This window comes from Daldinia childiae (assembly GCF_008694065.1).
Source record: "Daldinia childiae strain JS-1345 chromosome Unknown Scaffold1, whole genome shotgun sequence".
NCBI classification, from domain to species: Eukaryota; Fungi; Ascomycota; class Sordariomycetes; order Xylariales; family Hypoxylaceae; genus Daldinia; species Daldinia childiae.
This window is the reverse complement of record NW_022984642.1, coordinates 593,182-606,221: the sequence shown is the minus strand read 5'-3', so window position 1 is coordinate 606,221 and position 13,040 is coordinate 593,182. Positions and strand designations below refer to the sequence as shown.

The 13,040-nt window shown below is 45.2% G+C and overlaps 4 protein-coding genes across 4 annotated transcripts; 3 read left to right on the top strand and 1 right to left on the bottom strand.

The window, feature by feature from the left end:
* Nucleotides 1-456: 456 nt before the first annotated feature.
* Nucleotides 457-3,723, top strand: GL218_00143 (Endothelin-converting enzyme 1; the record flags this gene model as incomplete). Its single annotated transcript, XM_033576556.1, has 7 exons — nt 457-676; nt 1,108-1,166; nt 1,323-1,350; nt 1,407-1,597; nt 1,738-2,280; nt 2,336-2,617; nt 2,674-3,723. The coding sequence occupies 7 exons, from the start codon at nt 457-459 to the stop codon at nt 3,721-3,723; spliced, it is 2,373 nt and encodes a 790-aa protein (XP_033441962.1).
* A 728-nt stretch (nt 3,724-4,451) lies between these two features.
* Nucleotides 4,452-5,403, bottom strand: GL218_00142 (uncharacterized protein; the record flags this gene model as incomplete). Its single annotated transcript, XM_033576555.1, has 2 exons — nt 4,452-5,050; nt 5,262-5,403. 2 exons carry the CDS (start codon nt 5,401-5,403, stop codon nt 4,452-4,454), a joined length of 741 nt encoding a protein of 246 aa, XP_033441963.1.
* Nucleotides 5,404-6,508: 1,105 nt separating this feature from the next.
* GL218_00141 (Allantoicase) lies at nt 6,509-7,677 on the top strand (the record flags this gene model as incomplete). Its single annotated transcript, XM_033576554.1, has 2 exons — nt 6,509-6,602; nt 6,704-7,677. The coding sequence occupies 2 exons, from the start codon at nt 6,509-6,511 to the stop codon at nt 7,675-7,677; spliced, it is 1,068 nt and encodes a 355-aa protein (XP_033441960.1).
* Nucleotides 7,678-8,302: 625 nt separating this feature from the next.
* On the top strand, nt 8,303-10,912 carry GL218_00140 (Dilute domain-containing protein C25B8.08; the record flags this gene model as incomplete). Its single annotated transcript, XM_033576553.1, has 4 exons — nt 8,303-8,456; nt 8,525-8,901; nt 8,957-9,358; nt 9,416-10,912. The coding sequence occupies 4 exons, from the start codon at nt 8,303-8,305 to the stop codon at nt 10,910-10,912; spliced, it is 2,430 nt and encodes an 809-aa protein (XP_033441961.1).
* Nucleotides 10,913-13,040: the final 2,128 nt, after the last annotated feature.

Here is a 13,040-nt window from a genome sequence, read left to right as displayed (position 1 = left end):
TCCACTTGCCCCTTTCTGGAAGTCTAGGCATACTAGGATAAGCTTCCGCGTGCTAGCTATTAGTAACACCCTTTAAACCAATCAGAACCTAGCATACACGATGAATAAAGTAGCTACCCCAGAAATTAGGTACTCCATATCCCATTCGAGCTTAGTCTACGGGGTTGCTCTGCTGTTTCGTCAACAAGCCGCCATGGAATTTAACTTGTCTTTCCCGTTTACCACCTAAACGCCCAGCTCGTCTAAACGTCACCTCATCATCTTATACGTATTTATATTGATTGTTATTTGTAACGACTTCATAACTACTGATATGCGCAACCCGCTATTATCTAGGTATCTAAGTTGTACTATGCTATAGTGGGATTATTCTACGGAGATCGGATTCGATACTCTCATAAGAGTGCATGTTACCGTCGTCGCTTAGCTCGAATCCATCGTCATCAACCAACAATCATGGCTGCCCAAAATCAGCGTCCAAATGGCGAACGGACACCCCTGCTTCGTGATGCAGCTAGTAACCATGTCGACGAGAGTGGAAGGGATGCGACTACGGAAGAAGATCTCGCCCTTCTTAATGATCAGGTTAAAACCTGGAGACGTCGCCGCTGGGTATCGCTGATCGTCAGCGCCTTTCTCATCGTCGCGTTCATCGTAATATTAATTTTATCTGGCCGTAAGTGTTCTTCCCAAGATAATACCACCATTTTCTTCCTGCGTCTACCAGGTGTTGGACTTGCTAGTTTTCATGATGTTGGCTCTTCCGCGTAACTACACCACCTATTTAAAAGTATCACTGAGTTCAAACTCTGTGTTATGTTACCATGTTTCTTTATCCCATCGATTAGATACTGGCAGTCTTTGGTTAGATAGATTGGATGAATGTCGTACCCTGACGCAATCCGTGGACTGGGAGTAAAGAAAAATTACCTACATTCATCCGCGAATTCTTCCTCCCCACTTGATCAAATTCGACTCGAGCCTGCAACCTCACATTTGCAATTTTGCCGTAATCTTATCTTTCACTCCTTCTCAAAAACTTCAGCTTTCTATCTTCTATATACTTCCTTACATCTACTCGGAAGCCATCTTCTAACATTATTATAGTCCTGTCACGTGCCCGACGGAAGCCTGGCATGAGTTCGTCGTTATGTCTGTCACCGGCCGTATGTATAGAGCACTTCGAGTTCCCTTATCCCCTATGGCTTGTCTTAAAAGCAGGACATCATAATCGAGCTCACTAAGGAGTAATTCCACTCGACAACAACCCAAAATCCCAACAATTGAAAAGAATGGGAATTATTAACTTATATTTACTGTAGTGCATTCACGCAGCGTCCGAGATTCTCTGTTAGTCAATTCCCGTAATCCCTAACCCAACGAGCAGAAGCTCATTGTAATACTAGATAATCTATCTCCGGATTATGAGACAATCGATCCATGCACGAACTTTGACACTCTTGTCTGTGATGGATTTATCAACCGTCATGATATTCCGCAGGACAAGTCCTCATATTCGACAGCTACTATTATGTCTGAAAATGGCCAATCTACCCTTAGACATATTTTAGAGTCTTCCTATCCAACTACTTCGAAGGTAAGCGTGTATTCACTGTGACTTGACGTTCGAGTTTACCCTCCTAGCCTTATAATATACATAGGAGAATATATTGAAATATAGTCATACTCTCCTAATCTTCAAATCTTGGTTATGATTTACTAATGTATACTTTATAGCATTCTTCGTTTTCGCCGCAGAATCTCATCAAGGTTGCTGCTTCTACCGACGAAGAGAATTTCCGTATGATACAGGATGCTTACAATTCATGCTTAGACGAGGCAACTCTTCAGAAAGTAGGCGTTGAGCCCCTTGTCGACTTAATAAACCAAGTTGCCTTGTCTTTCCCTGTTGACGATGCTTATGGGAGCGATGCAATACTTGAAGAGGCGGACTATGCTGCTCTTAGTGATACCATTCTACTCCTAGAAAAATTAGGGGTTTCTTCCTTTGTGGGCCTTACTGCTGGTGCTGATGACAAGAACCCTGACGTGGTAATTGTCCAAGCATACCCAGCAGGATTAACGTTACCTTCGCCGGAATACTATCAGGATAATGACACCGTGAGCAAGTATGAAACTATGCTAGGAGATATTTTCACCAGCCTCCTTCCGAGCAAATCTTCGAAATCATCAGCTAAAGAACTTGCTCAATCTGTCATCGAACTTGAGAAGAAGATTGCGGCGGCAACACCACCTCCTGAGGATCAATCCGACGTCACTGTGAGTGAGATTACTTATCTAGTAGAAGGTTTGCGAGCAGAGCTGACCAGTTTAGAAATACTACAACATCGTTAAAGTTGCCGATACCGGCAAGATCGGACCAGCAATCGGGCTAGACTCTATCGTCAAAGCCTTAGCTCCTCAGGACTACACGGCGGATACTATGCTATTGGCATTCCCGGAATTCCTAGGCAATGTCTCCGACATTCTCTCTAAAACTTCCAAGTCCACCGTGCAAAGTTATCTAGTTTGGCAACTAGTAAATCAATATTCTTCTTACGTCGAAGGACCAGAAGTGCAGCCGATTGTTCGCTTTTCCAACACTCTATCTGGAAGGGTATGTACCTACCCATTGCATGGGCTCAGTAGTGGCAAATGTTTAACAGTTTCTAGGACCCCGATACTAAGACTGAGCGATGGAAGACTTGCGTCGGCTATGTTGATTCTACACTGGGTTGGATATTAAGTCGATTTTATATTGAAGCAACCTTCTCAGACGAAGCAAAGGAATTTGGTGACCAGATCATACTTGACATCAAGAAGCAATTTATTTCGAAGCTAAATGATCTCAGTTGGATGGATGACTCGGTCAAAAAATTAGCTGTCAACAAGGTGAACAACATCGACCAGAAGATTGGTTTCCCAACGACCTCTCCGAACATAACAAATCCGGAGGCATTGCAATCTTACTACAGTGGCTTGAAAATTTCCGATTCCTTCTTCAATAACACTTTATCGAGCAATGCCCTAGAAACCAACAGGACCTGGTCAGCCCTTGGGAAGCCAGTTGACCACGGCGAGTGGGGTATGCAAGCCGATATTGTGAACGCCTACTACAACCCGGTAGGAAACGAAATTGTCTTCCCGGCCGGTATTATGCAGTTCCCCGTCTTCCAGCTAGAGCTACCGAGTTACGTGTCTTACGGTGCTTTTGCATCGGTCGCCGGCCACGAGCTTTCTCATGCGTTCGACAACTCCGGCCGACACTATGACGAGCATGGAAACTTCACGGACTGGTGGACAAATAACACAGTACAAGAATTCGATAAGCGTGCCAACTGCTTCGTAGAGCAGTACAGCAACTTTACCGTCCAGGGCAACAATGGCGAGCCCCTACACGTCAACGGAAGACTTACTCTGGGAGAAAACATCGCCGATGCAGGTGGTGTCTCGGCAGCTTTTGCGGCATGGAAGAGCCGGACGGAGACATCACCCGATCAGAATCTTCCTGGGCTGGACTTCTTCACGCAAGACCAGCTTTTCTTTGTCTTCTACGCCAACTGGTGGTGCGGCAAGAACCGCCATGAAGAAGCCATCCGACGCATCTACACAGATCCGCACTCGCCGGCATTTGCGCGAGTATTAGGAACGACGGCTAACTCGAAGGCATTTAGGGAGAGCTTCAAGTGCCCGGTGAAGGAGCCTACATGTGAGTTATGGTGATCGGGGGAAAGGAGGTAATGCCAGGTAATAATGTGTGTTGGTTGGTTTAATCATAAATTGATGTTTTTTGTATTCGATAATTTAACATAGGGAATTAAATGCCATTGCAATAATATTGGCTTGTCCGGAATTACTATCTCTTTTACTTTAACTGTGGTAAATATATACCCTTAGATACATGTGATCCGTAAGTTATTACGCAACGTGAGATTTGGTTGCGCGTATAAGTCTTAATAATGCTATAAAATTAGATATAACATACAAGTTTTCGGAGTAAGTTTTTACTGATGAATTCTGTTAACATATACAACTTTGATCTCTAAACCCGCGAGAGGATGATAGCTAGATAGGATGCTACATCCTTTGTTATTACTATCTCAGCCTTTCTAACTTCAACATGAGCTGTCTTGCCATATCAAGCGGTCCTTTTACATGTCCACCATGACTATAACCATAAACCATAACCATATGACTACCACAATTTATGTAGAACTCCATTAGGATGAACGCTTCCGTACTGAACCAACCGAATCGATGATTTGACGCCATAGCCAAACACCGGAGAGAAAGTATAGAAAGGGAATCTAAACCCCTATAAAACTAGGTACCTAATATTCCTGGTACGAACTGTCAAGGTGCATCATAACACATCATTATCCCGCAATGCGCTACATGCTTTTGGAAAATTGCATCCTCTCATAGTATCTTCCAAGAGGTACCCCATTGCTTTAAAAGCCGAGCTTCTGCTTCTTAACCCGTGGGAAGACACCAACAACTATTAACAACGAGATGACGATCGTGGCCCACAGCTTCAGCCCTAGGACGTTTAGGTTGTAATCAGTCTGCGTCGCACTAATCACGGTAGCCGCGAGAAACAAGAGCAGGACATAGCCGCTCGAGCGGTGGTACTTCCAGATGCTCTTGGCCTGGGCCTCGCCGCCGTACAGCTTCGGGACAGCGAACATGGTGAACCCGATTAGATACTGGGCCAGCAGCCAGAACGAAGCAATGACGCCCAAGTATCCGTGGACGGAGTGGAAGTGCGCGCCGTTATTTGCAAACTTGTTGACCTCGATACTGACGACGCCGACGCCGAAGGTGACAATGCCGAGGAAGTTTAGCCCGGCGTGGATCTTCTGGCCGACTTGCTTCTGGGCGCCGGTGTGCGTGGGCTGCAGGACGAGGATCGACTGGATGAGCACGAGCAGGCCGAGCGATTGCGCGAGCGGGTGCACCGAGAATAGGATCAGTGGCCCGTTGAGGAAGACGGCGGCCCAGACGGAGGCTACGAGGAGGATGCCGCCGGCCTCGGCGATTACGCCGGTGCCTGAGGATTGTATGAGCTTTGGCATGGTAGAGTAGACTAGAATAAAGTAGGGTAGGATAGAGTAGTAGAGTAGCAGTGGACACGATGGTAGTATTCAGTAGCGAATATACACTATAATCAAGATGTCTTTCTAGAAGCGAAGGCAGGGCAAGGACTTGAAGAGCATTACATCTATGTTAATAGAAGAGGATAAATAAATAAATAACCGTACCAATGACGAGGTTTTTGACTATGGGAGCATTGTCCCTTTGAGAAACATCCCCCGGGTGGCCCAGCAGAGGTTCTAGATCGCCTTGTTGTCCGTTGTCCGAATCAACCGGGGGATGTTGGGGTATTCCCGTCGCCGAGGCCATTCTGGCTATTTTTAATCAAGTAGTGCAGTACCGGGGTATTTGTGTAGGTCTGTGTATGTATAAATGACGAGATTCGAAGTGGTGCGTGACGTAGAGAGTTGAAAGCAAGCAAAAAAGAGAGATTTAAAGATTAGGTATGGATTGGTTTAATTAAAGCTAAATGGAAACTCTTTAAAAGATGCTGCTCTGTTTCATATCATCTTTTTAAAAAAAAAAAAAAAAACGTAAACTCCGCCGGGCGGCAAGATGGGCTTGTATGTAGGTAGCTAAGTTCCTAAAAGGATCGAGCTCATCATCGACGGCGGACATGACGGGCTGGCTGCTGAAGACAAGCTTCGACCAATTAGAATCCCGCGATTCCCAAGCAGTCGCTGTATTTTGAGGGCGGACTACGTATGTGACTTACATGTCTAAGCTAGTGCGGGGGAGTTACACAGATAACCCCTGGTTCGGGAAGGTCTTTTGTACTTGTAATTACTTTAAGAGGTACAGACTGCTTTAACTTGGGAGTGTATTTCATATAGAGTACGAGGGAAAAGGCAAGATATATATTATATGTATGGTGCGATATATGGGGTTGAATCAAGAATTATATATAATGTACCTAATATATGTCATTAATCTATAGACGAAAAATAAAGAATTATTGGCATGATATAAGACTAAAGACAAACAAGAAGAAGAAGAAGGACATGCGGGGTTGATATACATACAATACGTACAATGTTCTTGCATGTAAATGATATTACACATGTCATAAGCCGCTAATCATGCCTAAGTGTAAACTGTCCACTTACACAATTGGTCCATATACAACAGATTTCCCGTCCGGTTGTAATATATTAAGATTACCTAAGATCCAATACACATATTTTACATAGTTATCTCCCCGTAGCCGTATTCCGGAGCTTGCCCCACTAGATTAGCGTGTCGCGACTTCGAGGTCGGAATGGCAGAATAGTTAGTTACTCCTCAGAACGGGTCGGTCCTCTGTAAAGCAGAAAATGTGAAACTATTTTGTTTCTCATGTCACATTATCAAAATCTTACTTCTCAGGAACCCCAATTTACAAAGAAATAATTGCAGTTACTATTAAAATTTAAACATGACTGAAGACATCGAGTATAAGTTAGACGCTGTCAAGGCTACGTCTATCGCCTCGGATGAAATCGATAAGACTTTCCGATCTACTAATATCGGTATGTGAATATGAACATGTGCAGTGGTATAGGAAAGAAAACATATGCAAAATGAGTTATCTATGACCTGGACTTTCTTAGGCTAACTTATATCCTGTTAGACTTAATCTCTGGAACTTTGGGAGGCAAGGTCCTAGGTTTCTCGGACCAATGGTTTGCCGATGCTATCAACCTGCTGACGCCTACGCCTCCTATCAGGCAACTTGGTAAGATGGTCTACACAGGTGCTTGGTATGATGGCTGGGAAACAAGAAGACACAATCCAGAGCCTTTTGACTGGGTTGTCATACGGCTCGGCGTTGCTTCCGGAACTGTAGAAGGAGTTGAGGTCGATACCGCATTCTTCTCTGGAAACCATGCTCCGGCAATTTCTGTCGAAGGCTGCTTTTCCGTAAATGATGACGAAGTTCTTTCATGGAAGGGAGAAAAGGGGAACTGGGAAACCATCCTCGGCATCCAGGAATGTGGCCCCTCGCAAAGATTCGGTTGGAAGTTGGACAACCCCACCTCGAAGCAATACACGCACGTTAGGCTGAACATGTATCCTGACGGCGGCATTGCGAGATTTCGACTATTCGGTCACGCGGTGCCAGTTTTCCCAGACGACGTAGATGCAATTTTCGATTTAGCTGCTGCTCAGAATGGAGGCGTAGCAGTCTCATGTAGCGACCAGCACTTCGGCACAAAGGATAACCTCATCCTACCTGGCCGGGGAAAGGACATGGGCGATGGTTGGGAAACTACACGTTCTAGAACTAAGGGACATGTCGACTGGACTATCATCCGCCTGGGTGCTCCGGCCCTTATCCAAAGCTTCGTGGTGGACACAGCCTTTTTCCGTGGAAATTTCCCTCAGAAGACGAAGCTTGACGCTATAGAGTGGAAAGGGGCTGGGGAGCCCGCGGCAGATGCCGAAGGTTGGACTGAGGTCCTCGAGCCTAGCCGGTGCGGACCGGATCAGGAGCATAGCTTTGACTCTGCGATTAAAGACAAACGCTTCACTCACGTCAAACTTACTATCATCCCTGATGGAGGTGTAAAGCGGTTGCGGGTGCTAGCCAAGAGGGCTATCTGAGTATGTGGTTTAATTGATGAAAAGGGAGTGAATTGCCTTCCCAATGCATAGTGTATAGATATCTACCTTATTTACTAAAGTTTTAGCTCTAGTAAAATTAATGCCTAGGGATTGTGATTATAGATTTCTTATCACGGTTACTTGTGAATGTAAACGAAGTTGAGGATTTGAGCTGAAGATCTAGGTACCTTACATAGTAGTAGTTTTACTTATTAAACAAGTAGTTAAGGAGTAAATCAATGATTTAATTGAGAAGTATGATCATGCCTGCCTCTTAGCACTGTAACTGTACTATGTATAGGGGTAGCGCACGGACCAAATTCATATACTTACCTATAGTACCTTACTGATATGATTGTGGCAGTTCCATTGTGGCTATCATGTCATCTATCTGTCTAAATGTTCTAATCTAAATGCTTGGCTTAGTGCATACTTTAACCATAACTTTTAACACTTTTAATGCGTTTAATGACGAACATCCTCATTGAAGTCTAGCCCAATATATAAAGACCCACAGATCAATCAATAAGGAATCTCCCTTCTAGGAAGCATGGTTGTCCTCCTATTTAACGCGACGAGTTAAACGAGTTCTTGAGCGAAATATTCCTATGCCTCCTACTTGTCGATGGATTTTGGGGATTCTGATGGCGGGGGCTTTGGCGGGGAGCAATCGTCAAAGCCTCGAGCTCTCCCAGCTGATCTCCCAAAGTCTCTAGATGACCGTAGAATTGTATCGACAGAGCTAGTCCCTGAGACTGAGATGTATGATGGCTGGCAAGGTTTGTGCTTATCTGCAAGCTGGGTTGAAACATTCATATGGATACTAATCGTGGCAACTTCTTTCCAGGTCAATCCCAGTTCTTGACAAGCCCGATGCTTGCGAAGCCGCTGCAGTTTAGCAACCTAACGCTGGACGATCCTAACTACGATCAAGACTTAACAAGTACCATGCCCGATAGCGATACGCGACTGATGCAGATGCTCGCAGCGCAAGCTCAACACCATGGAGGGGAGGCTTTTGGCGATGTGGATGCTATTGCGACAGATGAGAAACTTCCAGATGAGGAGAAGACCTCTATACTTCAAAAGGCCTTGATCATGTCTGCAAGCAATGGCGACCTTGATAACGTAAAAAAGATACTTGGTGGGAAGGCAAGGTCGTTCGTTGATATCAATGCGCCAGATGAAGAGGGAACGCCATCCTTGGTTTATGCGAGTTGCTTTGTTAGTGAAGATATTCACAACCCACGTCTATTACTTGATCGCTAATTTCGCCTAGGGACACGAAACTGTAGTGCAGGCTCTCGTAGATGCTGGGGTCGATGTAGATAAGCAGGATCGCAACTATTGGAGCCCCTTAATGTGGGCAATGACGAATAGACATAAGGGCATTGCGAAAACACTCCTAGACAATGGAGCGTCACCAGAAGCTAAGACTTCGTCTGGAAGAACAGCTTTTGATTTTGTTCCACCCGATAGCGAGATGTCGTTCTACTTACACGACAACGGCTATAGCCTTGGGAATGCTGGGGTGACTGATGACTTCTACAACCCTGGCTTCTCCCAAGATAGGTTTGAAGAGGAGATGGCCGAAAACGAATTCCGTCGACGAATGATGATGGATAGCGCACGCGACCTAGAGGTTGATTTGGGTAATATGGGAATAGATGACCAACCTGAGGTAAGTTGCTCTAATCTCGAAAGCACGACTGACTGACCGACTAACTGATTATTATAGCCTGTGGACGAGTTCGAAGAGGATCTGCAAGAATTCGATTGGAACCGGTGTTTGCATGACCAAATGTTCGTATTTCAAGAGAGCGATCTGGACAAGATGCTCGATATGGTTATTACCAACATGCAACCTCAACGATCACCTTCTCAGAAGCCTGTCCCAGCGAATATGATCTTCCTCAGCGCGCGATACGCCCACTACCATTCTAGCCATGAATTATTGGCTAAGTTACTCGTCACTGCTCAGGATAAAATTAATGAAGTCGTCGAAGCCCATCAATGGGATATGACCATTTTGGCTTTTTGGATGTCCAATGCCACCCTACTATTACACTACCTAAAGAAAGATGCCGGCTTAGTCGAGGCGACAACAGAGTTTCAAGCACAGCTTGCAGAACTCGTCAACGAGATTTTCATTCTTATTGTAAGAGATGCCGAAAGACGGTTAGATAAAGTTCTGGACGCCGCGATGCTTGACCATGAGACTATACCCGGGCTTGAAGATGTCACTTTCCAACACGAGTGGAAATTATTCAAGAGGAAAAAGGAGGTTAAAGAAGAGCCCCTAGAGAAGCGACTACGCCCCCCTTCTCCGAAGCAGCGCGCCAAGCCCGCCCCTCGAAATGTAACATCCCTTCTATCATCTACTTTATTCGTTCTCGACCTATATGATATTCATTCAGTAATCACATCTCAAATCATATCTCAACTACTCTACTGGATCGGCGCGGAACTCTTTAATCGGATTATGAATAACAGAAAATACCTCGCAAGAACAAAGGCGATGCAGATTAGGATGAATGTTTCGGTTCTGGAGGATTGGGCTCGATCTAATAACAGACAACCCGAACACTATGAACATGGAGAGATGGTCTCATCCGGAGAAACAACAATGGAAGCAGCACGTAAACATCTAGCTCCCGTCGTGCAGCTTCTTCAGTGGTTACAGTGTTTTTCATCTTTAGATTCAGAGAATCTAGAAGCTTTAATCGGGACGCTCCAACAACTTAAGCGACTAAGTTCGCAGCAGTTGATATACGCTGCTAAAAATTATCGGCTAGAAGTAGGAGAAAAGGGGTTGCCTAAGAGCGCGATGAAATATCTCGACGCAATTCGGAAAGAGGCCGCGCTCAGAAGAGATCGTAGGAGAACGGCGTCGCCAATGCCCAGCGCACCATCGACGCCTATTAGGAATACGTATAATGGTCATAATGCGGAAACACCGGGAAGCATACAAGGCACACCAAACCCAGAACAAGACGATGACGACGACATACCAGACGGGATCAATCTCGATCCGTCCTTGATGTTACCATTTACACTGCCAACAGTCACGGACATGCTTATTTCTTACGGCGCCGGATTTGGAGGAGTCAATAGGGAGCGAGAGAGAAAGTACATTCCAACGATTTCACCAGAGTTGCTCGATAAGCTGGAAGTAAGCAGCAATCCAAGCCGACCAATATTTGGTGAAAAGGATTGGGAGAATGAAGAAGTCTGATGGCCTGACCGATGATGATTCACAAAGCGGTCAGCGAATAGGAGACACTCTACAGCTCGGGCCAACTCAGCAATGCATGACGTTCTACTCATCACAAGCTACCTTAGGTACCGAATAGGTTGATACGGCCGAAATTTGTCGCGTTGGCGCCAACAGAAGGGACATAGACGCGATAATAAACCTTATGCAAGCTGCAAGGGACGAACGCGTGGTTCAGGGGTAGTTAAGGGTTCAACTGCATATCGCCTACGGGAGAGGCGTCGGGATGAGTGAGATGAGGCCAGTAAAACCCCTCGAAAGCTGTTACTAGTGTATCCCACCACAGAGGGCTGGACACGACGGAATGTCACTATTGGAAGATGATATCAATTGGAGGGATACATAGTAGATATGTGCATATTCGAAGACAGGGAAGAGAAGAGTTTTTTTTTCTGAGGTTTTTTTGCGACCATCTGACTGTGTTCAATCTTTAATGCTAAAAAAAATTGTCGTGGCCGTTGTCTAGCGGACCTGTTCAATACCAGGCAGCCAATAGTATTTGCTTTTAGCTAAGACCTCATGTAGTTTGTGATGCGGTCAGGACAGATGCAGGCCCAACGGCTGCCAACTGTCGCGTTCGGTATTCCCTAGCTAGGTTATATCCAATCGAGTTTAAGCAATTCTTCTAGGTTCGTTAAGGGGGTCACCGATTACCAGCCTCTTAAGTCTTGGCAACAAATACAAACAACGATTATTAGCTACGTGCGCGAATACTCAGAATCAAATCCGAAAAGTTCGAAAATGTGAAGATAGGTTTGTATGATTATATCAGTCGAATCCGTCTAATTTTAGAACTCCCCTCCTTTCATTAAGTACCTCAGCATCAACGGTAAGCTTAGAGGTGTTTGCGATAAATCGGCGATTCTCTGGCACCCCGCGCGTATTTCATCTAATTGGTGGCGGTCGATAGACTGGCTGGCTGGCTGGCTAAAATGGACACGTCAATGCTTCTTCTACCCAGGGAGTTGAGGCCGGAGTTGATGGACCCGACGGGCTTCCAGACCCATACCGTTTTTTATTCACCTCTGGAAGTGACGTATAACTTGCTGCTTACCCCGCCAAAACAGGTGGGCATTTACTATGTTTGCGTGTATAGCGTATAACGGTATTTTGGGGATTCTTAAATATAGTATCTCTGGTCCGAAGGAAAATAGAGGATGGTTGTATGTAGTGTGTGTAAGTGGCTATCGTGAAAATCGGATAACTGCCTCTTTACCAGCCCTTTTTTCCCATTCTTTTTACCCTCCGCTCCCGACTCGGCTAACCTCAGGTCGATCCTGGGATCTTGCATTTATAAACAGACCAATAAGAGAGAGGAATGAAGGGACCCCCCGGTACTACTTTACCAATTCAACATGTCTTTGACCTCCAATTGCGTGGGGCACCTTTCAGGATGAACGGAGCGATATTATATTATACAAACTACCTAACCTACTTTATCGATTAGGAAATTCTGAAGATGCGGACAGACGGAGGAGTATAGCATTTATCAACTTCGAGAAGCTCCAGCTGCCGTAACCCACTTGGTAATGGAGTGTATACTATGTAGAGGAGCTTTGCGGGGACGACGGGACTAAAAATCGGGGTCGGCGAACGAGATTCCAGACTTTCCTTTATATTGAATCTATGTTTGTGGGCACTTATACATCCACATGGTGTTAGTCTTGCCCTTATAAAAGCCGGTTGCTGTAGTATAAGGTCGGATGACTCTATGCATGCATTACCTAAGGTTAAGGTATGTAGAAAAGAGTCAAGACTTAGAATTAAGTATGTATATGTAGGATATCTAGTCTTAACAAGTGACTTAACCTAGTGGATTGGGCAGGTAGACAAAACTACGTAACGTACGCTCGGTTAAGTAATGTAATAAGTAGACCGCTACCTTAGACATCCCCCTTCAAGTAACATGGGATAAGTCCATTAGAACATTAGAATGACCAGTTAGAAACAAGACAAACAAAAGAACGGTGCGTGACCGCTCCGGCCTTGGATTGTCGGTCTAGGATAGAAAAGTGCCGCGGTTTGACCAATGCTAAAAAATCGAAGCGGGCCAAGTTGGGAAGAAGTGGAAACCATGTCTCTGATCCTA